The sequence below is a fragment of the Chelmon rostratus genome, chromosome 6, assembly GCF_017976325.1.
Source record: "Chelmon rostratus isolate fCheRos1 chromosome 6, fCheRos1.pri, whole genome shotgun sequence".
In the NCBI taxonomy this organism is placed as follows: domain Eukaryota; kingdom Metazoa; phylum Chordata; class Actinopteri; order Chaetodontiformes; family Chaetodontidae; genus Chelmon; species Chelmon rostratus.
Window position 1 is genome coordinate 24,153,742 of NC_055663.1, and position 13,166 is coordinate 24,166,907.

The following is a 13,166-nucleotide window of genomic DNA, read 5'->3' on the forward strand; positions in this document are numbered from 1 at the left end:
ACGCCGGTGTACAGTTAAGGTGTGTTTTCACACTGCGAGGGTTTGAGCTTTTTGGGCTTCAGTTAGCATACTCATAATTTACATTCTTTCCTTGTCAAAATGTTGTGGAAAGCACAGCATATTTCATTGTAGCATGCTTTGCTGAAATGACCTTTTGATCACCCTGCACAAGCCCATCTTTCATGCAACGGGTGAATTGAAGAGACAAACTGCTCACTGTGCAGACCCTTTGCTCATTAGCTTGATGGATACCAACACCGGGGCTCAGCTAAAGCATAAAGACATGCTTATTCCTCCGCCAGCATCTCCGGATCACACGTGAATTTTTCCCTGCCTTCTTTACTGTGAAGCGCTCTCCTCCTGCAGGTCAGCACTCTGCCTCCGCATCTTTCCCCTCCATAAATCAAATGCAGCACCGTCCTGCCCCCCTCGCATTAAAACACATCGGGCGGTACACACACAGCCATATTTATCTATGTTAGCTGTCATCTTACTTGCCACTTAGCATAGCTGGTTCATCTGGATCTAATAATGCCTAGGATGGACCAAATGGTGTGTATGTATATATAAATGTGTGTGTGTCTAGAGGGGGACCACTTTTAGAGAATTAGGGTCAAAGGGGGATCTCTGAAGAAAAAAACGAGGGGGGACAGGGTCTCTCTTGGGGGTTTATGCTGCCACAGGAAGGGGCTTCATGCTAAATGATTACAGAGAAAGAAAGACGCTTAGAGATCTCATCATTCACAGTTAGTGGAGCTCGTGGGGCTTCAGGGCCTCTGGAGAAGTGGATTAGGTTACTGCAGGATAGGGGGCGAGTGTGGGGGTTCATTTCTACAGTAACCGCATCAAGCTTTAAGACCCCTGCGGATATACTTCAGCCGGCAGTGCATTTCAGAGGTGCAGGGAGGAGAGGCTGAGATGATATGAAACATCATTTTAGGTATGTTGATCCAGCCGCCTGAGGTTAGCAGTAAACGGGTGAAAAGTCCACGAAGCAAAGGTGAAAACACCAAAGTCGAATGTGGAAGTAACTTTGTTTAAATTTGAGCCACAGCGTTAAGTTTGTGTCAGAGCTGTAAACCCTGAGGGTTAGAGCAAAGAAATTCTAGATACTGAATCCTTTCCTTAAACTTTAAGAGCAGAGTGTAAACATCAGCTGCTACAGTGGCACTGCTTTGGAGTCAGAAGAAGATAAAAATAAAAGTAAGTAATCATTGGATGGAGTAGTTGGCTGTGTGTGCGACTGCATTTAGCTTCCCCCTTTTTACTGTAAACAGATGAAATGCTCTCTTGGAAAGACACAAATGGCTGCTGCAAAATAAGTGTCAAGGCAGAGTTTGCCAGAGAAAAAGCCTTTCTGAAAAGACTCACACATGAAGCTTAAAATCAGAGATTTATTCATGATCTCATCTTTTTTTGACCCCGTGGCTGATTAAATCACTGTTTCCTCTAGTTTCCCCCAGGCTTCCAATCAGACCTTGCTGGACAAGTTCAAGCGTCAGCATGAGGGAAACAGCTACATCGAGTTTCCTGCTGTCATGGAGCCCGCCTTCATCATCAGACACTACGCCGGTAAAGTCAAGTACGGAGTCAAGGTGAGGTGCCGTGTGTTTGCATGGTTTGCACATCAGCTAACTGTACCATCAGCCATAAGGTGGATCCGTTGTGTATACCATCCTGCAGTACTGTGAGAAAGTACTTTTTTAAGGCATGCACTTGAATGAATGAGGAACTTCTGAGCTGGGGCAAAGCTTCACTATTAGCTTTATTGCTGTGTCCCTACCTGGTTTAAACACTAAGACGGTGCATAAGACAAAACTACTGCATTTGGAAGCAGCCAACATCATTTAGAGGTTTGACAGCGCAGTCAGCTGGAATCCGGATTTCCAAATTGTATCCACGGTTGTCTGCCAGATAAGATAAGATAAGACAAAACCTTATGGATCCCACAGAGGGGAAATTTTGTGGTTCAGTTTCACAATGGAACATGTTGAATTGCACATGAGAAACATATGGATAATAAAACCAGTGGTTTGTACTCTTGAATGGTAGAAAAATATACATGCACAGCCAAAATTATGCAATATTGCACAGTATAAGTTGCACAGATGTGTTGACGAAAATAAGAGAGTAGTGCAAACAGCAGGTTTGTGATGTTCTGATATATCCAGTATCTTCCTTTTGGTGACTGGATAAAGATCCATTTCCTTCACGAGCTAGCAGCAATTTAGTGTCTTCATTCACAGAATTGCAGATACAAGCCGAGCAGTTCAATAGTCAAATCTGCCGTATAGTTGTGTTAATTCAGATGTGTTATGTTTGAGTATGTCAGAAACACAAAGGGCTTATCACAACAAAGCGTTATGATCAAACCATGAGTATAAATATAATATGGCCCCTTTAACAGAAGCGAAGCTGTCATGGTGCATCTTGTAAAGCAGGATCTGGATTAAAGTGTGAGCTAAATTCCTAAAATATGAATTAAACAGAACTCTTCTGTCTGTGTGTTTAAAGTCTAAAGTCAAAGCTCGAACAGATGAAGGAAGCTTCTTCTCGCTTCACTTAAACCTTTATGAAACTCTGCAAATCTGCAGCAGACCTACTTGTTGTTCTGTCGACCTATTTTTTCAGCTAAATTCTCTGTCCGCTTCCCAGCTGCGTTTTGATAAGAAGCACATGTGCTGGAAAGGGCTGAGCGTATTGTTGTTTGATTGTATAATATAAATCTGTAACAGTTGGTTATCGTGGCTGTGGAAAGGTATCCCATGTCTACTGAGAGCCAAGGAGTTGTTTGGTGTGAATTGTGCAGCGAGAGCCACGGTCGTGAAATGCATCTGACGTTGGCTCGGTAGTGAACGCACAGCTGACTCGAATCATATGGAGAGAGAATATTTTGAGGGGTTTACAGTTCATGGCTGTGTTATCATAGCGCAGCTTCAGTGGAAATATCTTAAGTGCTTACAGACAGATGAGGCAGAAGAAGAGATGGCGGTTAACTGTGTGTGTTTCTGCACCTCGAATTTAATGTAAAGAAGTGAAGGTGTGTGAAATATTACATGGCAACAAACATCAATGATGTGTTTCCAATTTGCTTTAATCACGATCTTTGACTTGAGAAGCTGGTGTTACGGATATTTGCCTCCTGCTTCTAACCTGGAGATGAAAGGAATAGTTCAACATTTTGAGAAACTCTCATTTCTGTCTGTTAAGATGGTTAGCTTAGCATAGCATAAAGACTGGAAACAAAGGGAAACTGCTAGCCTGGTTCTGTCCAAAATCTACCTAACAGCACCTGCAAAGTTAACTATCCAACACATGATGTCTTTTTTGTTGATTCTAGACAAAAGCAGAAGTGAAAAACAACAGGTTGTGGTCCTTATGTTACTTGTTGTTGCCTTGAGTTGCTCCACCCATCCAAAAAATCCTCCCCCACCCCTTAAAACCACAGCATGTGATTTTTTGCATTCCAGTTTTTGTACAAATAAAATGACTCTACGTGTTTGACAGTGAGCTTTAGAGGTGCTGTTGTTACTTAGGGACAGAGCCAGGCTTGCAGTTTCCCCTTTATGCTAAGCTACGCTAACTGGCTGCTGACATCTAACTCTCTCCCTTACTTGTGGAGTAACTGCAGTGAAACATTTGCCCATAAATAGTCGTAAAGTGTGCTGCCAGCTGGGTTTCCACTGTTTAGCAAACAAGAAAAAAAAACATCATCCAGAACAAGGCAGTATTTCCTGCTCGTGTTTCTGATTTTTGAAACTTAAAGTTGTGATACGCACAAAAACTGATGACTTTGCTCTTTTGATGAAAAAATATCAGCGAGAGGATAAAGAAGCAGACAGCTTATGACCGTCTTTGTGTAATTATGATGATGCGCACTCACATACGGCTGTTTCTTTCCCTCAATCAGGACTTCAGGGAGAAGAACACCGACCACATGCGTCCCGACATTGTGGCCTTGCTCAAGAGCAGCAAGAACGCCTTCATCTGCGGCCTGATGGGAATCGACCCCGTGGCGACGTTCCGCTGGGCCGTGCTGCGAGCTTACTTCAGAGCCCTGGTGGCTTTCAGGGAGGCCGGCCGCAGACACACCCACAAGAAAACTGGTGAGGAAACGTCTTCAGATCCAGTGTGGTGATGAAGTGAGGCAAATGAGATTTCTTTTTTTGTAGTGGGCGGGGCTCAGGTACCCGCATCCAGCTCACTGCTTGAATGAGGCTTGAAACAAACCGATTGGTCCCACACTAGAGATGAGTAGACGGCTCGCCAGTAATTCACAATTTAGATGGAAATGTTTTGGCTCTGAATGAGATCTTACCCCCCTTTTCCACCAACATGAATCTAATACTTGTCCTTAGCTGATGCTAGTGCTGGTTCAACTCTCAACAGCAGCAGCTCTCACTTCAGATCATTAAATCAGCAAAATCAAAAAAAAAACAACCGGCGATGGACCAACTGCTGACAGCCGATATATTCGTCCAAATCTTTTCTCTGCACCTTTTCAAATGCGTGGATTTCATTCTTCTCTCTGTTTCATATCACTGTCAGTATAATATCTTTGGGTTTTGGACTGTTTTTAGACATTCTTCACCAGTTTATGACATTTTATAGACTAAACAGTCAATTAATCAAAAGAATAATCCAAAAGATTAGTCCACGATGAAAATAAACACACGTATACATGAGCGCTGTGATGTCCAAACCTCTGTTTTAACCGGGCCAAGAACAACATGGTGTGTTTGAGGAGTTCTAGCTTGGAGTTGTGCCTCCGCTGTTGATGACGGGGAGGAGGAGGAAGGTTTTGATCTTCTTCATCGCTGTTTATTTTCACAAACTGGGAGGAATGTTACAGTGAGGAGTGTTTGAAAATGTCACCAGTGACTCGTCTTCGAAGGCTTTGTGTCTTTGTTCTTTGCACTCGAAGAATTCCCTCTTTAATTCTTCCTCTTTTGTTTGGTTTCTGCTGCTTTCTCTTCTTCTCCTGTTTGTTAATTCGCCTTCTTCGCCGACTTTCCTTTTCACCTTCCCTGTCTTTGCTTCTTTAACATATAAAACTACTAACATAGAGTATATTTCTGCTCCTCCTGCCTCTGTTTTAGGGAATGATGCAGCAGTTCCCTGTGCTGTGGTCAAAACTGTCGACAGCTTCAGTTTCCTTCATCACCCGGTTCACCAGAGGAGCCTCGAGATCCTTCAAAGATGCAAAGATGAGAAATACAGTAAGTAACTCCAAATACCTCCGCCATATTATTGTGCTACAAACTGATTTTGACAGTTTTTTTTTCTCTCAGAAATTGAGAAATTTCCTTAAAAAATAATAATTGGTCGTCTGCACACACAAAATACATGAAAGAAACGAAGGCGACTGTTATTTATGTTTTATTCAAAAGGATTAAACACTCAGTGGAGTTTTTTTCAGGAGGTAGAAGACACTAAAATGCACTTGAAATATATAAGTTTCAATCCAAAACAAGATAACTAGCTATCCAAAAGGAATTATTTGGCATTTCATGGCTGATCGTTAGCCAAAATTATGACAAGTTCTTGCTTTTTCTTGGGCCAAGATATGAATTCAAACTTAAAATTGATTTTTAACATGCGTGCTGTCTCTGAATTATAACAGTTTTGAGTCACATTCAGAGCATTTCTTAGAAAGTAGCTCCTTTTCTTCAGGATCAACTGATCAGTTTTAAACTGGACGATTAATTCGATTTGTTCGGTACATTTATGATGTTTCTGAGTGGTGCAGTGTTTAAAAGGTGCTCCCTGTTTATAACGACACAGATTCCTGTCGGTAAAAGTCTGTTGAATTGAAGTGAGCTGAAGTGAGAAATTCTGCCATTTTCCATTTTTTAAATCCAATCAGAAGACCTTCGCTGAGCTCAACCTCATCACAGAAATCAATTCCAGGCTGTATTGAAAAAGTAATGGGTCACTTATATTTCAGCCTCAGTACACTGGTTTTATTACAGCTGTTAATAAGATATTGGAAATCAGACATCTGGGTAATTTTGAGCTCTGGTCGGATTGACGTGGCTCGTAACCGACGTGTTCCCACACATGAGCGATCAGACAAATGGATCAGTCCCGTGTGGACCGCCAGGGTTTAATGACGCCCACCGATTTTCTGGTCGTCCTTCATCACACATTTGGCTTCTGTTGTGTACGTACTCATTTGTACATGACTGTGTCTTCAAGTGTGTGTATGCATGTCACGAGGAGTCATGCGGTAAAGCAGCACTTTCATGCACATAACTCCAGTGGGAATTAACAGCTGCCGGCACTGAAAGTGATTTCCAAGGAAATTCCCCAAAGAGTTTCCACCACTAAAGCAAAACTCCGCTGATTTTACACATCAACATCAGCGTACTCGTCATAGTTAGTATTATTCCGCCTGTAAAAACAGTTGTATGATTTCTTTGTGTTGATCTGGAGGAAATGTCAAGTCGGAAAAAATACCCCTGATGATGTCAGGGGGGGTTATCTCGCCTTGGGTTTGGAGGCTATTAAAGGAAATCCTGTGGTGTGGGATTTGAAAGATGTGGGCATTTACCAGGCTTGAGGTTTCTAATGAAAAGACACTACTAATAAACACAGCATTAATTTACATTATGGGACGTGACAGCATTTTGGGGGATTGACCCAGAGTAGGTGACTAAAAGTTGGGATTTTTTAACCTCTGCCACATTAATTTCAGCTAATTTTTAAAATCTGTCTCTTGTAAATCCATAAATTTTATGGCAGGTTTCAACAGGTTTCAGCCCAGCTGCTTCCCCCTGTTTCCAGTGTTTGTGCTAAGCTAACAGGCTGCTGGCTGTAGCTTCATATTTATTGTACATGGTGCCAATATTCTCATCAAACTCTCTCCAGAAAGCAAATATTTCCCAAGATGTTGAACTATTCCTTTAATTTCATCCAGTAAAGCAAGAGGCTTTAGCAGTGGATGAAAGTAGAGAGGAAGCAGCCGGATAAGAGACGGATAGAGGAAAGATATTTGGGATATAACTGGGAAAATATGGGTGAAAGCTCTGTACGTAGTGGGGCAATGGTTGTTGTGGTTGGTTAAGGTGAAGTAATGGTGGAGTTGGCTCTTCATGCTGTGGTCAGAGACACGGAGCGACTCAGATACATAAATCCAGTGAGCTCTGATCTCACATGTCTCTTCTTGTCCTCTCCTTGTCCTTCCTCGTCCTCCTACCATCCAGGCATCACCAGGAAGAATCCTCGGACACCTCTGTCAGATCTTCAAGGCACCAACGCCCTGAACGAGAAGGCCAGCTGGTGAGTACGAGACAGAACCAGTGTCTGAATCAAGTCAATTTTATTTATAAAACCCAATTTCACAAATTAAAAGTTTGCCTCAAGTGTTTTACAAACTGCACAGCAAAGGACAACCTCGATTCAGATTAGAAACCCACTGAAAACCCCTTTTACAGGGAAAAAATGGAAGAAACCTCAGTCTGATTCAAGGACATTTTGTTTTTCCGTGTGGTCAGTGAATGGTATGGTCCTTGGAAAATCTCCATTCAAAGATATGTGACGGATCAAAATGTAAAAATCTCTCTCCTTTCCTTCCCTCCCTCCGTCTCCCTCCCTCCATCCCTGCCTCTGTAGGGATGGCTATGGCGTTGGCTGTAACGGTCGTAGCTCCAGGTCTGGTCGTCTGTCCTCCACAGGAAGTCCCGCCCTGGAAGAAGATGGGATCTTCCTCAACTCGACGAGCAGCAAGCTCCTGGAGAGAGCTCAGGGCATCCTACTGTGAGTCAGACACACACACACTCACTAAGATTCCACTGCATCAAAATTGCATTACATAATGGGTCACTCTTAATCAATGTGCATACTATTTTAAATGCTATGCTAAAATTATTTTAATATCTGTTAATAAAAACTATATTTCTCACCTGCAGGAGAAACAAAAACTGCAAAAGCAAGCCGACTCTTCCCAAGGTAAGACGCACACAACACCACAGGACGAGGTATCGGCGTTACAGACTCAGGCTCATCTATGATCTGGTTTTGTGTTTGCAGCACTTGCTGGACGTGAAGTCCCTGCACTACCTGAGCAGCGTAACGCTCCACGACCGCATCACAAAGTCTCTGCTTCACCTGCACAAGAAGAAGAAACCGCCCAGCATCAGCGCACAGTTTCAGGTCAGTGCCTTCGCCGCCCTCTGCTGGAGAATTAGTGAATTACAACAACATTAGTGACTCAGCAGCAGCAAGAGCCTATAATGATTGTAGGATAAACATGCAGATTTGAAAGATAAAGACATAAGTCATGATATGAGCTGTTAACTAATTGTAAATACAATTTTTACAAGACAAGTGTTTGTGTGTGCAGGCGTCCCTCAACAAGCTGATGGAGACTCTTGATCAATCAGAGCCGTACTTTGTCAAGTGTATTCGCTCCAATGCTGAGAAGGTAATCTCCAATCGTTTAAATATCGCTCCTTTTCAAGACTGGCTGCCAATAACTGTTTAATGTTATTCATGTTCACGCCATCATGTCCTCCTCTCTCTGTCTTCCTCAGCTGCCGTTGCGTTTCAACGACAGCCTGGTGCTCAGACAGCTCCGATACACCGGCATGCTGGAAACCGTCCGGATCCGACAATCAGGATACAGCATCAAGTACACCCTCCAGGTAATCCTCTCCTGCTGCTGTCTAACAGCAGATCTACAGTCGAGGCCATGATAAGTGTTGATGGATGATACTGTTTTTTGCTTGATCTATTTTAAATGTTTCAGCGGTCATTTTATTGTCCTTTTTGTGTATCTTTTTGTATCTCATGCATATATGTTTATTTTTTCCTATCGTTGTTCAGCTTTTTTGCCCTTTTTTGTTGCTCTGTGTTTATGCGAGTCCCTCTGCACATTTGTTCTTGGCACTGTGTGTAAGTACACTGTGAGCCATTGAAAACACAAGTCAAATTCTTTGTATGTCTGAACATACTTGGCCAGTAAAGCTGATACTGATTCTAATCTTACTTTTTATTGCTGCACAAACATGGCTGCATGTTGAGATTCACAGTTATTCATCTGTCAGGAATACAACTCTTTTACTGTCAGTTTCTGATTTTGAAATTGAAGAACAGGCTTTCCTAACATAATAAGATGTTTCGTAATCTTCTATGTTTTTGGGGAAAGTTAAATGTAACTGTAATCACCACCTACAATGAAGCCTCAGTGTATCTAAAACTGCATTACTGAACACACATGCACCACGTTGCAGGACTTTGTGCGTCACTTTCATGTGCTGCTGCCTCGAGGCACGAGCCCGACCAAGTCAGGCATCAGGGAGTTTTTCAGACGGATCCACCTGCCACCTGCCGGGTATCAAGTGGGCAGCTCCATGGTACGCATTCTGGACACCACTTCACCTCTTCTCTTTTTGCACAACCTTATCTGTTGGACTGCAGCGCTGATTTAATGTTCCCGTGTGACGTAGGTGTTCCTGCGGGAGGCGGAGCGCCAGCGTCTTCAGACCCTCCTCCACCAGGAAGTCCTGCGGCGAATCGTCACGCTACAGCGCCGCTTCAGGGCCATCCTGGAGAGGAAGCACTTTGTTAACATGAGGAGAGCCACCTGTGTCATCCAGGTGAGATGTTCTGGTTGGAAGAAGATAACTTCTCGTTCTGCAGTTCTGCTCCCAGGGTCTGTTCATGCAGTTGAAATTCAAATTAGCTGTGAAGTTATTGCTGTAAGTGCCTCATGAATCAATTCATCAAGCCGTTTTTTTCCTTTGAACATTTCAGGAGGAGTTTCTATATAGTCCATTAAGGCTACTTAGCCTGAGCATTAAGTGATTAATAGTGGTGCATTTACTCCTGATATACAAGGAAATGTCTCGAAATATAGACGCTTGATCAGAAATGATTTGCATTTCTGCCCTGACTACAGCTTCTGCTTTTTCTCTGGCTATTATTGCTCTCACTCTATCATGTTCACTATATATTTGTCTTCGTGATGGATTTGCTTTCATTCCAAGATGAGATCTCCACCATTTAAAACATGTTAGAACAACATGACAACATTAAAAACGTATTAAAGAGTAACTTAATGCCCCTTCAAAATCTAGTATTTGCTGACCTGCAGTAGTTTAACAGAACACTGCTTTTGATCCTGGGATTTAGTTACTCTTTCAGAGCAGGAGGTGACTGAACCCGAGGGTTGACAAAACGATGGATAACGTCTTCAGCAAGTAAATTTAAGAAAGATTTTATTTTCGTGGACATCTCCAGATATTGATATTCAATTTAGAGTTATTGAAATCAAATGATGTTTGTAAATCTGAAAAAAGGAACCATTTTATATTCTTGAATCAGTGTTTTTGAAAAAGATATGTTTTCAGTCTACAAACCCATACTGTTACATCTCTCTGAGAAGAGAAAGAAAGACGGAGGGGGGAGGGAGAGGGAGAGCGAAAGAAAGCAAAGAGTGAAGGGATTGACGGAGGGAGAAAACACTGCATTCAGGCTGTATGTTTTTTCTGGAGGAGTCCTCAGAGGGGAGCTGTCCAAATCTTTGTCAGGCTAAAAAAAACAAACCCAGAACAAGCGAAACACTGAGCAGGAGCCAATGAACCACAGATAACATTTATTAGAAGAATAATAAAGCTTTAACGTATACTGTAAACTGCTTTCTGAGCTTTAATCTATTCGAGGTCTAATAACTGTTGTTTTAAGCCTGAAAGTGGATATCTGAAATCTTGCTTTTAGTTAGCAAACCTTGTCAGAAAGGAGAGTTAAGCTCATTTTTGTCAGTAGCTTGCTGATAAGGTTTCTGTTTGCACATGGCAAGAATGAAGATATTCCAGGGTCTAATCAAAATAATGTAAGGTGTTTGCATTTGTCAAAAATTCCAATGATGTCGGTCAGGTGCAGGTGCCAGATAGATCCATCACATCTACATCAAACTATAGCATGAATAACACAAATATCTTATTCCGCAAACTTCAGTTACTTGTATGGGTTTCACCTCTCAAGGTAGGTTTCAGGGCAGCCCAGCAGGAAGTGAGGTGTTTTTAGAGGGTCAGAAAACAGGGATTAAAACCTTTCCCTCTTCAGATACATCAGACCTAACAGGGAAAATCAGTGAACACTCATGTTTTGCACAAAACCTTTGTTGAACTGGAAATCTGCTCGTTACTCTGCTGGAGCTAGAAACTAGCAGCCTGTATTTCCACCTCTGTTCAATAAAGCATCCTTTTGTGTTTTTCCGCAGCGATGGTGGCGATGCTGCCTTCTCAAAGAGTCCACCATCGACTCCAGAGACGAGGAGGAGGCGGCCATGTGTCTGCAGGCGGCCTGGAGGAGCTACAGGGAGCGCAGGAGGTTCCTGCAGTGCCGGGACTCTGCCATCGTCATACAGAGGAGCTGGAGGCGTTGCTGCCATCGCAGATCTTTGGCAGCTGTAATGGTTCAGGCCGCCTGGAGAGGATTCAGGGAGAGGAACCGCTACTGTCGGACCTACAGGAGTGTGACGCAGCTACAGGCGCTGAGCAGGGGATACCTGGCTCGACTCAGGTGAATGAAAGAGAAGGGGCGTGAGCCGATGTTTGAGTGGACGATTAGGCTTTTGGTTCATTTTGTTTTACATTTTAAATAAATCTGCGACAGCTTCAGTTGAAATAATAGGACAAAATCAGATTAAATTTGGCGTTAACCTAATGCACACCTGGTGAACAGGTGTGTAGGATGATGAATTTAATGTGAAAGAAAAGGTTGAAGGTTTAAGTGAAGATCTGTAGAAAGCAAAAAAAAAATAAGGACATGTGTTCTCAGCACTCAGTGGTTGTAATGATCTGCCTGCTTTGTATGGAGGCAGCTGTTAATTACACTTTTGTATTATTCACTGATATTAAGGTTCAGCGACGTGAAGGAGCAGCATGAAAGATTCAGTAGTCCACCAGCAGACATGGATGCAGGAACCATGGAGGACCTCCCCTCGTCAGAACATGAGGGCTACGTCCAGGATATCTCTGGAGAGCTTTCTGAAGGCTCTAAACCTGTTCCATCAGATGTGGGAGAGATGGAGAAAGAAGAGAACTCAAGCAGAAGCATAGACGACACGAGTCATAAGAACCGGTCAAAGCGAGAGAGCAGACGAATGAGAGAGCTGGAGCAGGCTCAGTTCAGCTTAGAGCTTCTCAAGGTCCGAACCACCAGCGTGGGAGGTCCTCTGCAAGAAGACTCGCTCCCAGACGGCAGCACCTGTCAGCTGGAGGACCATCACAGACATTCACCCCGGGGGTCTCCAGCTAGTCATGGAAGTTTTGAACTGCTCAGTGTGGAAGACATGGAGACGGAAGGTTCCCACTCAACTGCACCTCAAGAACATCCGCAAGAACTGGATGTTCAAATACATGAGGGGCTGAGAGATTCAAACTATAATGAAAAGCCTGTGATAGAGCCGCCAAACAAGGCGGAGGGTCCGAGGGCAACATTTTACATTGCTTCTGACCAAAGTCCAGTCCACGAACCAAAACACGAAAGCCCCAGCAAACCTTACAAAGAGAGAAGAGAGTCCACGTCTCGAAGGCCTGTGGTGGTGTTGATCAGTATGCAGAAGGAGAGCCCTGTGGACGAGGGGGAGCTGCTGGCAGCCCAAACCCTAGAAAGAGCTCTGGAAGCAGAAGCGGCCTCATCCGATTCTCAAATGGCCTTCATTGCAGGCTTGGAGGTAGCAGCAGAGATAGAACAGCCTCATGGGGTTGCTACCCAGGCCAAGACAGATGTATTTGGAGTGGACCCGTCTTCATCCGCCGATGGATCAAGTCCAGAACAACCAGCGATTTGCTCCTCAGAGGTGGACATCCAAATCATCCTTGAGCCAAAGGACGGTGTTCCCGCTGTTCCCCCCAGTCAGCAGGAGAGGAAGGCGACCCGGCCTGCACAGGAGGCTCCCAGCCCAGTCCTGGACACCAAACCACCAAAAGCTCAGAAGAAGAGCTCAGCCCAGAGTGTGATTGTGAACATGGTGGAGAAACCCTCCAACATTGTGTTCTCCCCACCCAGACGCAAGCTGCCCTTCTCCAAGTAAGTGACCCACTATACTAAAGGATTTGACAGCAGGCTACAGAATGAATGTTTATTACTATCATCATTTACAGTGTGTAGTATTCCAAATCTGCTTTAATAACATTTAAAAGTACAATCCTTTCTTT

At 43.5% G+C, this 13,166-nt stretch overlaps 1 protein-coding gene across 6 annotated transcripts in view; it reads left to right on the forward strand.

The window, feature by feature from the left end:
- Positions 1-13,166, forward strand: part of LOC121607799 (unconventional myosin-IXAa-like) — a 136,946-nt gene that overhangs the window by 106,738 nt on the left and 17,042 nt on the right. For 5 of the 6 annotated variants that reach the window (XM_041938768.1, XM_041938771.1, XM_041938769.1 and 2 more), the window contains exons 13-25: positions 1,454-1,595; positions 3,911-4,106; positions 5,100-5,219; positions 7,206-7,281; positions 7,615-7,758; positions 7,911-7,950; positions 8,032-8,154; positions 8,345-8,425; positions 8,535-8,645; positions 9,234-9,356; positions 9,450-9,599; positions 11,225-11,526; positions 11,866-13,038. In XM_041938768.1, coding sequence (XP_041794702.1) covers positions 1,454-1,595; positions 3,911-4,106; positions 5,100-5,219; positions 7,206-7,281; positions 7,615-7,758; positions 7,911-7,950; positions 8,032-8,154; positions 8,345-8,425; positions 8,535-8,645; positions 9,234-9,356; positions 9,450-9,599; positions 11,225-11,526; positions 11,866-13,038 — 2,781 coding nt within the window. The remainder of the gene's footprint in view (positions 1-1,453; positions 1,596-3,910; positions 4,107-5,099; positions 5,220-7,205; positions 7,282-7,614; positions 7,759-7,910; positions 7,951-8,031; positions 8,155-8,344; positions 8,426-8,534; positions 8,646-9,233; positions 9,357-9,449; positions 9,600-11,224; positions 11,527-11,865; positions 13,039-13,166) is intronic. The other variant, XM_041938770.1, reaches the window with a different exon arrangement.